General features: G+C 39.8%; 1 protein-coding gene across 2 annotated transcripts in view; it reads right to left on the bottom strand.

Annotated features, from left to right (window-relative positions):
* Positions 1–61: 61 nt before the first annotated feature.
* Positions 62–14,304, bottom strand: part of LOC111332633 (uncharacterized) — a 34,139-nt gene continuing 19,896 nt past the window's right edge. For both annotated transcript variants that reach the window (XM_022938009.2, XM_088735188.1), the window contains 4 exons: positions 13,509–13,598; positions 12,685–12,807; positions 9,945–10,538; positions 62–5,361 (listed from right to left, as the gene is read on the bottom strand). In XM_022938009.2, the coding sequence (XP_022793744.2) occupies positions 1,826–5,361; positions 9,945–10,538; positions 12,685–12,807; positions 13,509–13,598 (4,343 nt within the window). In that variant the 3' untranslated portion in view covers positions 62–1,825. The remainder of the gene's footprint in view (positions 5,362–9,944; positions 10,539–12,684; positions 12,808–13,508; positions 13,599–14,304) is intronic.

Here is a 14,304-nt window from a genome sequence, read left to right as displayed (position 1 = left end):
AAGACTTTGTTTCAGGCCCAGGGTGTTTTACGGCAAGATTCTGACGTCAAAAAAGACGAAGTTTATCTTAATTCTTCCATTTATTTATAAAAACTAAAAAACAAAATCAAAAAAAAGCTTACAAAATAGGTTTGGGAAGAAAAAGGAATTCATGTGACAACTACTGTGAAATAAGTCTTACCCCTTCTGTTTCAAGAGAGATCAACTCCATCCACCGCACGATGAAACGCTATAGAGAGGATAGCGTGGTTTGTCCATTAGCGATAAGTCGTGATGTGAGCGGGAAGTTATTTTGTAAATGGTGTTATTCCCTCTTTGATTAGGTAGGATCGATTCGAATTTTTCAACTAAAGTAACTGTAACTATGTATAACCTAAAATCACAGGATTAGCTTTAAGTAAAAGTATTTGGAGTAAGACTTCAAATTGCTATGTTCGCTATCAGTCTACACTAAAACAGTGAATATCGTTGAAGGCACGCTCTAATTGTCTACTCAAACTCCGAGTATACTCGGCTATTCACCTCCGAGCTACTTTGAAGAACTTTACGACTGCCCCTTTTTTGCCTTTTTTTGGGTTTTTGTGCAGTTTCTAACAACCATAACCGCTGCTAATGTGATTATACATGAAGTTGGCAGAGTCTTAAAAATGACAGAATTCCTATTAGCATATTAAGCATGAGAAATTGCTATATTAACCTTAAAGAAATAACTGTTTAACTGATGTTATTGCTATTTTTTAGAGCCGAAGTAACAATTGCAACATCAGAGAAAAAGCTCAGACTACGAGAACAAGATTAAAAAGTACGAATTGTCTTTATTCTATCCTTCAATTTGGGGCAGTTTTCTCTACTCCCTAAGAAAACACATGGAATTGGATGAGTAAACTATAGGTCAATTCCACGTCAGCAAAAAACCTAAACCCTGCAACACTTGCCACTGCATCAGAAACTTAAAGTAAATCAGGGAAGGATATCTAAACTTAAAATTGCGCATACTTCGATTGAGGTCGAATGAAAACAATTCTTTGTCCTATTTCAGTTGTTTGGATAAGTCCTGGTCCACTTTTACCCTCTTCTCCTATTTCACCAATGTTTTTCTTCTCTGCGGGGATAGTTGAATCGTGAATATCGTTGAAACCGTAAGGAAAACAGGAGCAACATTGAACCACAACTTACCCATTAATGAGCATTACAGAATACGACTCAGCTGGATATTCTACATCCTGTAACGAAACTAAAAGTACTGATTCAATAAAAGACAGTAACCGGTAGGTTACACTCTTTTCTCAGGACAAATCGACAACGAAACACAACCCTATATAATAAGCGTTTAAGAAGCTAAGTAACACTTAATTACTTTGCACGTAAGATAAACCATAAATAATTAAAGAAATTTCAGTTTTTGGCACCAGACTATGTCGAGGGAAGATTTATGGTTTCGCAACTTCGTGGGGTTTCAAGGTGTTCCTCAAGTACTGGATTTCTAGCATGGCTCAGATGGAAGGCCTCTGCAAATAGCTCTCTAATAACAAGTGAGCAATATCCCTGCATCATATTACAGTGAAATTTCATGGATCTTACATGAGCTCGGTAGTTCGTTGTCTTTCGCAACACTTAAAGAGGAAAAGCCAAAAGACCCATTGAATATAAAAAATCTATTAAGTACCTTCTTTTGTTCCTCGTGCAGAGTACATTTTGATTTCCCAGGCTATCGAACTGCAAGGCTTTCATCAGACAAAAAAAATTAAAGCCACTACATTCACAATCCACTACTTTCAAAATTTTTATTGCTCTTAAACTAACGCGATACAGTTTCCAAACAGTTTCATTTTTCCGTGGGTGTCGGAAAAACATCTTTCAGCCTTTTTTCATGAACATGGTTAACGCAGATCACTTGAAATCCTATGATACCATTGACTTGAAGCGCAGATCCGAAGAACTTCTCACTGTTCTTCACGCCCCAGTAGGGATTTGTTGATTTCTCCTTGTTCGAGATCTGATTTTCCTCGTCAGAAAAGATCACCTCGTCAGATACATAGTTAATACCTTGTAATGCTGAGGCATTAAAAAGGACAACCTGATTCATCTGATTCACCTGACTTACCTGTTTAAGTGGTCGGAAATGGGCAGATGGAAAACTTCCCATGATGTCAGCCTTTCTGGTCGTTAAGTGTGAGAGGGAGACTCCAGCGATGCGGTCCGCAGAACTCTGAAATATTAGATCTCTGCATTTAGCAACAAACTCTTTCTCAAATTTTCTGAGCTTTTCCGTATCTTCGACACTACCACAATCCTCCGATATAATTTCACTTGTAAAGGGAGAATGCAAAAGACCTGGATTTTTTTTTACTTTCTCTAGCTCATTATCATTATATAGTAAACGTCGGGCTTTATGGCGAGACTTTGAAGCAAAGGAAGGCCAGGATTCCTCCAATTCGTCTGCAAGTTTTTCTATGTCCTCATATGAAAGAGGTTTGAGTACCTCTTGACGACGCTGATGGAACGCCCGCTGAGCAAACAGAAGCCCTCTGCCAAAGGAACATTTGTGCCAGCGGTGGTCTCTTTCAACGAACTGGTACATAAACTTTAGGTCGTCATCTATTCTCCAGTACGCGTCAAATTTGAAGCACTCCGCAAGGCTCTTGATTATTGCCATTGTGACCCCCATTCCACGGCCACTTTGTGGCAACACTACGTAGTATACATTAACTTTCCTGTCCACTGGCGATTCTTGCTCTTTTATTGAAGACTTGATGATATCCAAGTGCTGCTTTTCTACTACAAGGAAAATGTTGAATTCTAACTTGCTTTTTTTTTTATCTTCCTCTGCTGTTGCAACTCTGTCCTTTGCAGTTTCAATGTCTTCTTCGTTGAATATTTCAACTTCACTTGGGTTCCAGTAGTTTTCCTCCAAGGAAAAATTTCCTTTCCTCTCTTTCTCTGGTCCAGGATGAGTGACCGGAATAAATATCGGAGCAAGTTGAGTGTGAAAGTCAGTGAAGCTTACGCAAACACTTTCGAGGTACTTTCGTGTTTCACCAGACATTGCCACCTCAAGTACGTTCTCAAGTTCAGTTCGCCTCTCCACTTGTATTTCCTTCTCGAGAATCGTGCTTTTCTCTACTATCCGGCATTCCACACGTGACCTTTGAAATGGAAAAAGACGCTGTTTAGCATCTGAAATCACTGATTCTTTATCAACGACCAGTTTGTAGGTATCCTCAAGTGGGATCTTAAAATGGTCCTCGTCACTTAGGACGGTAAGAAGTGCTTTTACCCATTCTTCTGCATCCACACCTTGGGGTGGGTCCAAGGCGTGCTTTTCCAACTTCAACTTCTTCTCTACTTCTCTGACTGGATCATGTTTTTTGGAGGTTAAAACTTGCATTACGTAAGTGATTATTGATTCTGGATCAGGAGGATCTAGAGGGATCTCTAGGTTCTCGTCCAAAGGACGCATTTTCATGCATTCAGGGAATTCATTCTCGTGGTCAAGCGAGGCTAACCTAGATAAGTCATAGTGGGGATTGTACGTCTTGATAGTCTGAGAGGAAAATTTGATGACACTTTTTAACTTGTCTTTTAAAAAATCAGTATCACTAGCAACACGATCAATTGACCGAACGGCAAAAATCTCCGCTACACCTTTCTTCAACTCTTGTTGTAGCTCCAATGGCGACATTTCAGCCGGAACAAAACGCACTTTTCCAAGTTTCTCCAAGACTTTAGTCAAGATCAATTCCAAACAAACGGTAAGCATGTTAATTCTGTCTTCCTTGTCACAATTTGGCCATTCCTCCTCTTCTTTTGGCTGAGATAGGTTTAATTTCTTTAAAACCCAGGAATAAAGGGGCAAAGCTTGATGAGCAAAGAAACGATTTAGTTTTCCAAGGCAGAAAAATTTAGCCAGGTCTCTAAGGCCATCTTCCAGATCTATTGCTTTAGCACGGTATCCATCTTCTACAGATTCAATTATCCTCTTACTGAGGTTGTCAAGCGACGTTTTCAGTTGATCTAAGACAAATTGGCGGGTATCATCTGCTTGCAAAAAGGCTTCAAAGGCTTCTTTGATGTCTTTACAATTAATAATGCCATCTTCGATAATAAAAGACTGAACAACGCTCTTTGCCTCCTTGCTATTTGATTCGATTTCGAATGATACGTCAGCACTCGCCACATTCCCGAGTCTTTTGCGGGAAGCTGACTTGTATGAGTGGATTGTATTATTAAGTTGTCTGGCGATCGAATGGATAAATTTGGTTAGCGGATAGAACGAATTTTTCATTTTCACATTTTCAACGTGGCAACGGATTACTTTCTTAAGGCCCGGTAGAAACTCGTCGTTTGCCGGATGGAACACGAGAACCTCTGTTTCTTCTTTAAGTTTTTTCAATAGGTCCTCCCCACCTAGTTTGGGAAGCTTTCCTGTGAATTCCCTGCTTTCCTTCAAGAGGAAATCTTCCCAGGCCTTTTTTAGGGCCATCTCATTTTTACTGAGCAAGCCTTTAAAGTCATCAGATTCATCTGCCCTCACCACATGAACAAGCTTTGGTCTAGATGAAAAATGAAAATGTCCGTGCTGGCGAAACAGATTTTCTAGATCATGTGTTGTGACTGTTCGTCCTCCCTGGCCACATGTGAAAAACAGAATCATATCTGCTTTGCTCACTTCTCTGCAAAGACTTTCATCTCCCTCCCCATCTTTCCGAATACCTGGAAAATCTAATAGTCTTACACTGACTTGTAACTGAAAATGACCACAGCTTGTTACTATGGTCTCTTCAAAACCATGAAGGATAGGGAACGGACCTTGTAACTCTAAATAGTATGAGGAGTCTGGTATGTCTTCCTTTTCAAATAAATCTGCAATGATATCCCTAACATTGTTTAGGGGATCCTTGTCTCGACCCTCTAGGTTTGGGTTGGGGTATAACACTGCTGTTTTAACTTCTCCTTTACTATCGTGCAACAACACTTGGAAGATGTTGGCATACCTTACATAAATTGGTAAACTAGTTTTCCTGGACCCTTTTCCCGCGGGTAGAGGCCTTTCAGTGAGCTCTGGAACACCGTTATTCAGAAGAAAATTGAGAAGGGAACTTTTCCCCACCCCCTCGGTGCCAAAAGCTGCAATGTTAACCGTAATGCTACTATCCAAGAACATTCCATGAAAGTCGTTTAGACTCTCCTGGATTCGCTTTCTAGCTTTACCCACTACTTTGTTACGCTTCTCTGGCAGATACAATATGTTAAAAATGCCTTCCATAACATTTAAGCAGTCGATGATATTCTCTCCAAGATCACATTCTGAGTTCAAAATGTCAAATACCTTCACTTTATTGCTTGTGTATTCGACGATATCTGCAAACAAAATATACAGTAAAGGCTCAAAACTTGTCAATCCGTAATCTATTCTTAGAGGTGCTAAGTTAAGGAACTTTACCTTGCAAAAACTCCAATGGGGACACTGACGGAAATTAAAGTGGGTACGAGCCACCGAACAGACAACAAATGAAAAAAAAAATGGTGAGGTCACTGCAACGGGTTTGACAGTTTCATTGATCATTGGATCCATTCCCGTTAGATAAACCCACTAGATAACTAAATAGCACTAGATCTAATTGCCGTCGAGGTTCGAAATAGATGAACAATAGGCGAGTAAATCGCAACAATTCCACGCCAGCAAATTGAATCATTTTTAGGGTTACAATTACTTAAATGCACGTGGCAAAGACAAAGAGAGAAAAGAAAATTTTGTTACCACATTCGTAGTTACTGATTTTTCGACTGCGGTCACGGCCATGTCAATATTAAAGAGGTGGTGTGACACGATTTATTCCCATTGCGAGTAGCAACCTAATCTTGCTGATACCTTGAGTTCCCCGTACTGCCTGAAATAAATGCGCTTAAATTTCGATTTATGCGAGTTAATCTCGATGACTTCGGGTATGCGACCGGAGAGTCAGCTGATTGCGAAACAATAAAATCAGACGATGATCGTCGGCGCTCGCTAGGCAATAAACTTCATTGTGATTAAGAAAGCATGATTTCCAAGGAACCAGGCATAAAGCTGCATATTGTAAATGCCTTTCGTTGCGTCAAGTTTGTCGGAAAAGGAAAAAAGGGCTTGTGAGTAGCCGATGACAGCCACTTCAGTCAGAAACGACTGTGAAATATCTTCGCAAAAATAACTTTACTTCGACTTCACAGAGTGAGACCTGAAACCCTGGACCAACACTTCAAGTTTGACTTGGAATGTCTTGGTTCATCCTCATAGTAACCCTGTTGTGCTTACAGGACACATCAAGCTTGCTTTTCCCAAAATCATAGTCAGGGAAGTAAAACGGGACGCACTAGTATTCCATTGTTTATAGGATTCGACTAGTATGAAAATATGAACATCAAGGTTGGTCATAGTGTCATACAACACCGCTTTGAAAGCTGCAGAGAAAACTACCCAGAGATAGCTCACGAAATCAAAATGAACCTTTAAGAAGACGATCCAATCAGAAAGGCGGAAAGGATCAAATCGGCATCTGCAGAGCTTAAAACATATGCGAAGGAGGTCTGCAGTAAGACATAAAGATAAGGACGCCAACAGCTTCGGGTTTCCATCAGAGTATTGAGCTTACGAAGCGAAACATTCTCATTGAAGTGACGAGGATATACGGTCAATAGCGCTTTATACTATTACTAAAAATAGATTTTGCTACGTGATAACCTATGAGACCCCCCGCACAGACTCAGACAAACATTGCGACCAGCTTAATGAAATGTATGAGCGAGAGCTGTAAAATTAAAACAAAACGACGGAAAATTTCGTCAAAAAATGACTTGGCGTTCTAAAAGGAGGCGGTGTGGTTGGTACCAAATACTGTTGTTGGGGTGAGTGTAAGACAGACTCAAAATATGCAGATAAATGGCCAAAATCACTCAAAGAGAGAAAGGAATCGTGGAAGAAAGTATTCATTCCTACCAAAACCTTCGTGAGACATGGCAAAGTGCAAGCGTTGGCTAGCGGCTTGTCCACGTGAGTTTTTTACGGAGAAAAATATAACAAGAAACACTTAAGTTATATTTGTGCTCTTCACTGGCCCGGCGAAAAAGGTCCAACAGCCGAATTTCCCGATCCACTGAAGGCAAATCTTAGACCAGCGCAAGTAAGTTGAGCACATGCTCCTAAGAGGAAAGCACCGAAAGAAAGAGAAAATTCAACGTCAAAGAAACAGAAATTATTCAATGACAACTGCACGAACATCAATTACATAAACTACATGAACTGGCATTTAATAGAAACACAACCAGTATTTAGCGCAATATACAACAATCCGCCGCTCGTATCTTACAAAAGAGGGCGATCGCTCAAAGACATACTCGTGAGGGCCAAACTTTGAACAGGCTATTCTAAACACTCGCTAGGGAGTCGTGTAGGCCTGTCAACCCCCTTTTTACATTGTATGCATCAGAATTTTCTTGAAGAACTTTGGCAGCAAACCATTTTCCATGATCGATTGCCGGATCAAGGGTGTGATAATTCCCGCATCTCACACAGTCTGTACAAGATCTTCTCGTTTACCGCTTAATTTTAAGCCCATACATTTTAACCACCGTTTTAGCTGGTCTGCAGTGTATTCTTCCGGTTCTCTTTCAAATTTGGAGCCAGGAACGCCGTCCTCGTCGGTCAGAATTGTAAGGGAATAAGCGAACTACTCGCCATTTCCCTTGGAGCTCTCAAAGAAGTAGAGTTTGTTTGTCTGAGTCACGCGGGGGGTCTAAAATCTCATGACGTCATTAGTATAAAGCGCTATTGTAACAGTTGTCTCCGATCACAGAACCCCTGAAAAACAAATATTGGTACCTTTCTACATGTGACGCAAAACTAACCTGGTATTCCCAATCACCAGGCAGTCTTATGGAAAGGTAGGTCGGGTTAGAGAAGGGACTACTAAGCCAAGATCATTGGCAGGCCATTAAGAGGAATACAATACATTAAAAGGGGCATTTAGTGCATTCCGTGCCTTACAGCATCCAAATCTTTCATGGGGGTTGAAGATCTTCTCTTTACATGTCGCTCGATTCTCAAGGAGACGTGTTCTTTAAGACTAACTCCTGCACTCTCTACAGGAGAGCTGCAATAGATCTGACTTAACTAAAGTGGATGAAAATTCTGTGCTACTTCAAAATCGACGTAAAACTGATCAAATCAGCTTGTGCAACATTAGGCTTGCACAGATGCATGTCACGTGCACCAATTTGTGGTGCGAATGTTTCCGCTCAGTTGCCTGAAGGTGTACATGGGAGGACGTTGCAGGACGTATACACAACAACCAAGAGCTTAAACCATCTCAAGCCTGGATAGATATTCATCATTCCGAAAAAAAACCCTCAGTGTTGCTTCTGTCGCTATTAAGCATTTGTTGGGAAGCGAAACGGAAATCAAACAAACACGCTTATTCGTAACACGGTAAACGGTAAACTCACAAGTCGCGCAAGTCGCGCACACACAAGTTCGGTATCGTCTTCTTAACAGCATGGACACCCTGTCTTAGGAAGCCTTTGATTGACAAGTAGGCATAATTTGGGCATAATGCTATAGTCGGAGCATCAAGCATAACATCTGCATAATGATTAAAATTATTGTACTTTTATAATGAAGTTTTCAAGTGCGTTGAAAAAATGAGGTAAGTTTCCAAGGAAACTATGGTGCTGGGTCGGTGGGAGTAACAAGGTCATTGGGTTTTCATCAACTGAGTCGATAATGTAAATTGACCACCGTACAGAGTTTTAAAAGCTGACGTTTCGAGCGTTAGCCCTTCATGAGAGGGAATGACGAAGGGCTAACGCTTGAAACATCAGCTTTTAAAACTCTGTACGGTGTTTAAAACTCTTACATTAACAACTCAGTTGATAAAACCACAATTACGTAGTTCATTGAAAGCCTACTACCTCACGTACTATTCAAAAACAATTGTGTTCAATCAAAAGTTATGTTCTGAAATGAAGTAAGCCTTTTATCCCTAGAAAATGGCCCGGGAGCATAATGCAAAATCATGAGCATATTTTTGGGCAAGCTATGTTTTCAGGGTTTACGCTCAAAAGCATAATGCTCGAATTATTAAAAATATATCTGACCCTTCTACTATGCATGAAACAATCAGCAACCTTACAGTACTGACTTGAGTGAGAAAAAGTGATGGATATATTGGATCGAGCAGTATACAAAGAATTTGATCAGGCATAACAATACTTGCTTTGCAATGGCACAGAGAGGACGATGGAAGTTAAATAATTCAGTAGATGTTTTCAGTATCGAAAAAATTGGAAATACCATTTAAGTGTGACCTTCAGGTGTGTGCTAGTGGTAGATCACAACATATTTGCTAAAACACCATCAAAATCTTTCTACATCACAAGCCTTAAGGAAATTATAATTCCCCTCCCTAGACTATTGAAATTTGTCATTTCGGCAGTTTGAAAACTTAAGACAGATACTCCATGCATGGTACGTCTAAGGAAACAGAACAGCTCTTAGACCTAAACTTGTTTCCTCTAGACTTTGGAGAGATCATGAAAGGCTATTTAACAAACCCACCAGTGGAGTCTATTACAACTTATTCATTGGAGTTATGATAAAATTAAACCCTCTTCCAATAATGGACTTGCCAAAGGGAAACAGGAACCAATATAATGCAGGATGAGTATCCTATCTGAAGGAACCACAGCATTTTAGTAACTACCACACCATAGCCACACCCGAGATATTGCAAAATATAATTTCACGTCTATGCAGTTTGCGAATAGAAAAGGTGGTGAGTGCACCGATGCCCTTTTCTTTATACATCTTAGGATAAACAGCTCTCTGATAATGGACAAAACTGACTGTGGGGCGGAGTGACTTTTCACTAGGGATTCTAGCAAAGCTCTTGACTTTTCCACTAAGTTACCTGAAGTTTTCTTTATTTCTTCTGCAGTTCCACGAGCTTTGGTTTCCGTCATGTCTTCCAAAGATAGAGGAAACATTTGATGGGTACGTTGAATCATCTGAACAAGTTCTTCAAAGTTGACTCCTTTACCAATTGGGATAATGACGACTTTAACACCGTTGTCTTGGAGGGACCCGGCAGTGGCAGAAAGAAGACCTGAATCCCTCTCTTTTGGGGTGATCCTGGATTCTTGTCCAGATGTGATGAGAATAAGTAGTTTATGTTTCTCTTCATCAAACTGCTTTTGGTTTCTACTTGGAACTTTGAATATCTCCTTTGCCTTCTCGAGAGCTGATTTCATTTTTCTACCGTAGCCATAACAGCCAGGGTTGATCGACAGTTGGTCATAGTTGGGACGGAAACTCTCCGTCAGTGGCACCAATATTTTACTTTCTTCACCGTAAGCAAGCAAAGCAGCTCTGTTTTTTCCCGGAGTTACACTGAAACATTCAGCCATTGAGTTAACAAACCGAGTCTGGGCCTTGAGATTCTCCTCAGATACGTCCGAAGAACAGTCAATGGCGAAGGCAATGTCTGCATACCATTCATCAGAATCTGAGAGAAGAGACGACAAAATGCACAGTACTTCTTTATCAAAATCTGATAACAGTTTGGAGAAAAACATAACGTTTACATGTACAGAGCTCCGAAAAAATTACATTCTGTTCATAGCATATCATACAATCTGATAAAGTTGTAACAAATCGCTGAAGCCAGTTTGGTTAAAAGGTTCATCTGAGGTTATCCTTAGATGGAGACGCACTGATCCTGTCTATACTCTCCCAAGTAGCATTGTTGCAATAATCTTCCAATTATGAAACTGATAGAGGCAGAAGCATATGACCTAAAAGTGTCTAACCTCCCCTATATTGCCTTAGAGTTGAGGTTTATATGCCGGCCAATCAGATGCAAGAGTCCAAGTTTTGCCCAGATATGGAATTAGAGGTTCAAGCAATGTTTCCTTTCATGAAAACTCACAACTGGTTACAAACATACGTTGAAAAAGCCATAATCTTTACTGAGAATTACTGGATTAGTTATGCTAATTGATTTCCCCGCACTTAATGAGTCGATCGGCGATGGCGCAGCGGTGTTAGATCCTTGATGGAAGGGACATCCACAAGTAAACTCAACTGCTGTGAAAATAAAAACTTCTGAGTTTTCATCGAGACGAGGGGATATTTTGACATCTCAATCCATGTACTTTCAAGACAGAAAGGTGAAAAATATGAACGGCGAACCCACCACTGGAGTTATAAAAGTTGTGAACAGAAGTTAGCTAAACTGAAGTAAATGATATAAACCACTTTCATAAATGGCTGCCAGATTAATATCCTTTTGTTTAAATTTAAATTAGCCTTTCTGGCCTCGTTCTCCAGTACAAAATTTAAAAGAATACATTATCTCAAGCGAGGCCAGAAAGGCTAATTTAAATTTAAACAAAAGAATATTAATCCCGCAGCCATTTTTGAAAGTGGTCAAATTTCAAGAACTAATTTACTCTCTAACTTTTATTTGAACGAAGATTTAAGGCTGACTGAAAGTAGCGTCCAAATTCTGAGGAAACGCTACACAATATTTAGTTGATGAGTGATCGAGAAAGTTGTGAAAATACGGCTGAATACGCTAAAATAACACCTGCAGCAAAATTTAAAGTGCGCACAGAGTAGAAGTTTAAGTTGTAGTTTTTCAGCTACATGTTGCACCAGAGTTTCGTTGTAGTTGTAGTAGTTTCTTTGAATATTGTGTTTTTACCCTCATAGCTAATTTGATTTTATGCCAACTTTAGGTCTCAGTTTTCATGTTGTCGGTTATTTAGTAGACGACTTTATGTAAATCGATCATCGGGAAAGGCTGCATCATTTTGTGTTTCAGTGTGTAGGTTTTTTATCTCAAATTTGCTCTCTTGTGAAACCAAGTTGTCTCCTGCTTCTGAAAATTTAGATAGAATGACGACTTTTCGGGAGAAAACTGTCTATTTTAAATTTGAATATAACAAAATCATATAGTTGTACTGCGGTTTCATGTAAGGTATTTCCACTACTACATATTACTTCGACGGGTTTAATCCGAATCAACATAATGACCAGCTCCCAGTTGGCATTTTAGCTCAGTTGGTAGAGCACTGCAGCGGTATCGCAGAGGTCATGGGTTCAAATCCTGTACGGGCCTGAATGTTTTTCAGGCCTTATATCCACTACTACATAAGTAGGGTTCATTACTGCGAGGATCGCTTTCATACCCAACTGTCTATTTATTTACAAAAGAAGTGGACTACTTGCGTCCTTGTACGTTCACTACAAAGGAATGGTTTACCTGTTGACTGTTGATTGCGTCTCCACTTAGACTAACTGGGTTGCAGTAGTTCATTAAAGAACTCTTAAATGTTGAAATTCATTACTTGGCTGCAAGTTACGTGTTTAACTATGCTTTTACCCGCTTGTGGAGTAAAATACCCGTTGTTTTAATATAATATTTTTAAATATTGAGAAATAACAATAAACTTGGCCGTAACTTGTACTCACAAAGCGTGCAAAGCCCCTCTTATAATTACTGTTCTTTTAAAAATCTAAGATTGATCGGCTCTTCAAACCCATTGTTTTCCCCTAGAAAAACGGATCTGTTACACCTTTTTTTTCTTTTAAAAATAGCTGCATTTAGGATGCCACCACTACGAGTGTGCAAGGAAACCACAACCCACCTTCGAATGGAGAAGTGTTCTCAAAGCCATCTGAAGATCTTCTATTTGTCGAGGTTTTAGGATTTTTTTCACCATCGTCATTGTCCACAGGATTGCTAGAGGCAGCCATTTTCAGTCCAGTACCTTGCATTGAGAACATCAATTTTAATTAGTCACCTTTATAAGTTAAATATAATCTGTACCTTGCATATGGCTTTAATAGAATAATCAAGCACATGCATGTGTGACTTATCATTGAGCAATTTTTATGTGCTTGCTTTTGTGGCCTTTTCCTGCATTGGTGATCGTCAGGCTGACCAACAAGTTGGGTCAGTAAGTCGTGGCTGGAACAATTGTTTTGGCTCCCTGGCTTTCAGCTTTAACCGCAGATAAAAGACTCCAATATATAACCAACATCATTTCTATATCAACGGCGTCTACCAGCAACATAAACGTCTTTTCATTCAACTCAATTATTATTTTTTTGTCAATTTTACTTTGAGAATAACTTCAATTTGCGGAGTGGATTGAATGTTAAAATGTTTCATAGCGCCATTAGCCAGGACGATTAAGGCGGAAAGCCCAATTGGGCGCATTGGATGATTTTCGTCATTCCAATCAGCCTTCAACTCACTTCCTAACAATAATTACTTAGCACAAAGATTCAACCCGAGTTATTCTTTTTGTTCCATGTTTAACTCACATTCGAAATGGATTAAACTCCTGCACTTTAAAGAGTTACTCGCAGATTGAGACTCGACTGTTGAGTAGCGGTGATGTCGAGAATGAGCCCTTGTATCATATAGAGGACCATGTTAACATTATAATAAAGTATGATTATTTACCTGCATGAAATTTTTGACTGCCAAGGGCCTCAGTCAGTTTGCTTTGCTTGGTAGAGGATTCGTCCTCACTTAAAGGAACAGTATCTCCTCCTGTAAAATATTTAACCACAAAAAGTTAAATCTACACCGGTAAAGAATGGAAAAACTCATGATGTCATTTCTATGGTCTCACTTCAAAAGCTCCACGAGTTTTCATTCTTAAATCATCCGCTATGAAATATCGCAGTCTGCATCTGCGAGTGCCTTTTAAAAAACCTTCAATCCTTCTGGGTGTTTCCCAATTACTGCATTATGCAAAAGTGGATATGATAACACTTCATCTGTTGTGTTAGCTGACATGGTGGAGTTACTTGAGAGTATAACTCTCAATGTATTTTGGACTATTAAAGATGGCGAGTTGAGAGAAGTACGTTTGTTCACAAAGGAATATTTTACATGGTGACAGCGACAGGATCCTATTACCAAAAGATACAAAACAAATCAAGAAAAGCACGGCAAGACGGAAGACGAAGAAGCCAATGGAGCACCAAACCCGGCTGAACAGAGCACGAAATTGAAGAGCCGTCCGAAGCTGCCATTCCTCCGCAGGCACATGCAATTAATGTAAATCAACAAGCCATTCAGCAGGTATTCGCACCCTATCAAGTTCCTCTGCCGGAAATGTAGTTCCAAACTCAAAGATTGACTAGGATGGATTTCACGCCTCGAGCGATTCAGAAAAGCCACTAGACACGATCAAAAGGATAGTGAAAATCTAAGTAAACACGTTAATTTAATCAACGGGCAAAGAAGCACA

The sequence above is a fragment of the Stylophora pistillata genome, chromosome 10 (assembly GCF_964205215.1).
Source record: "Stylophora pistillata chromosome 10, jaStyPist1.2, whole genome shotgun sequence".
Taxonomy (NCBI): Eukaryota; Metazoa; Cnidaria; class Anthozoa; order Scleractinia; family Pocilloporidae; genus Stylophora; species Stylophora pistillata.
Note: the sequence above shows the minus strand (reverse complement) of the source record. Positions and strands in the feature narration are given on the sequence as shown.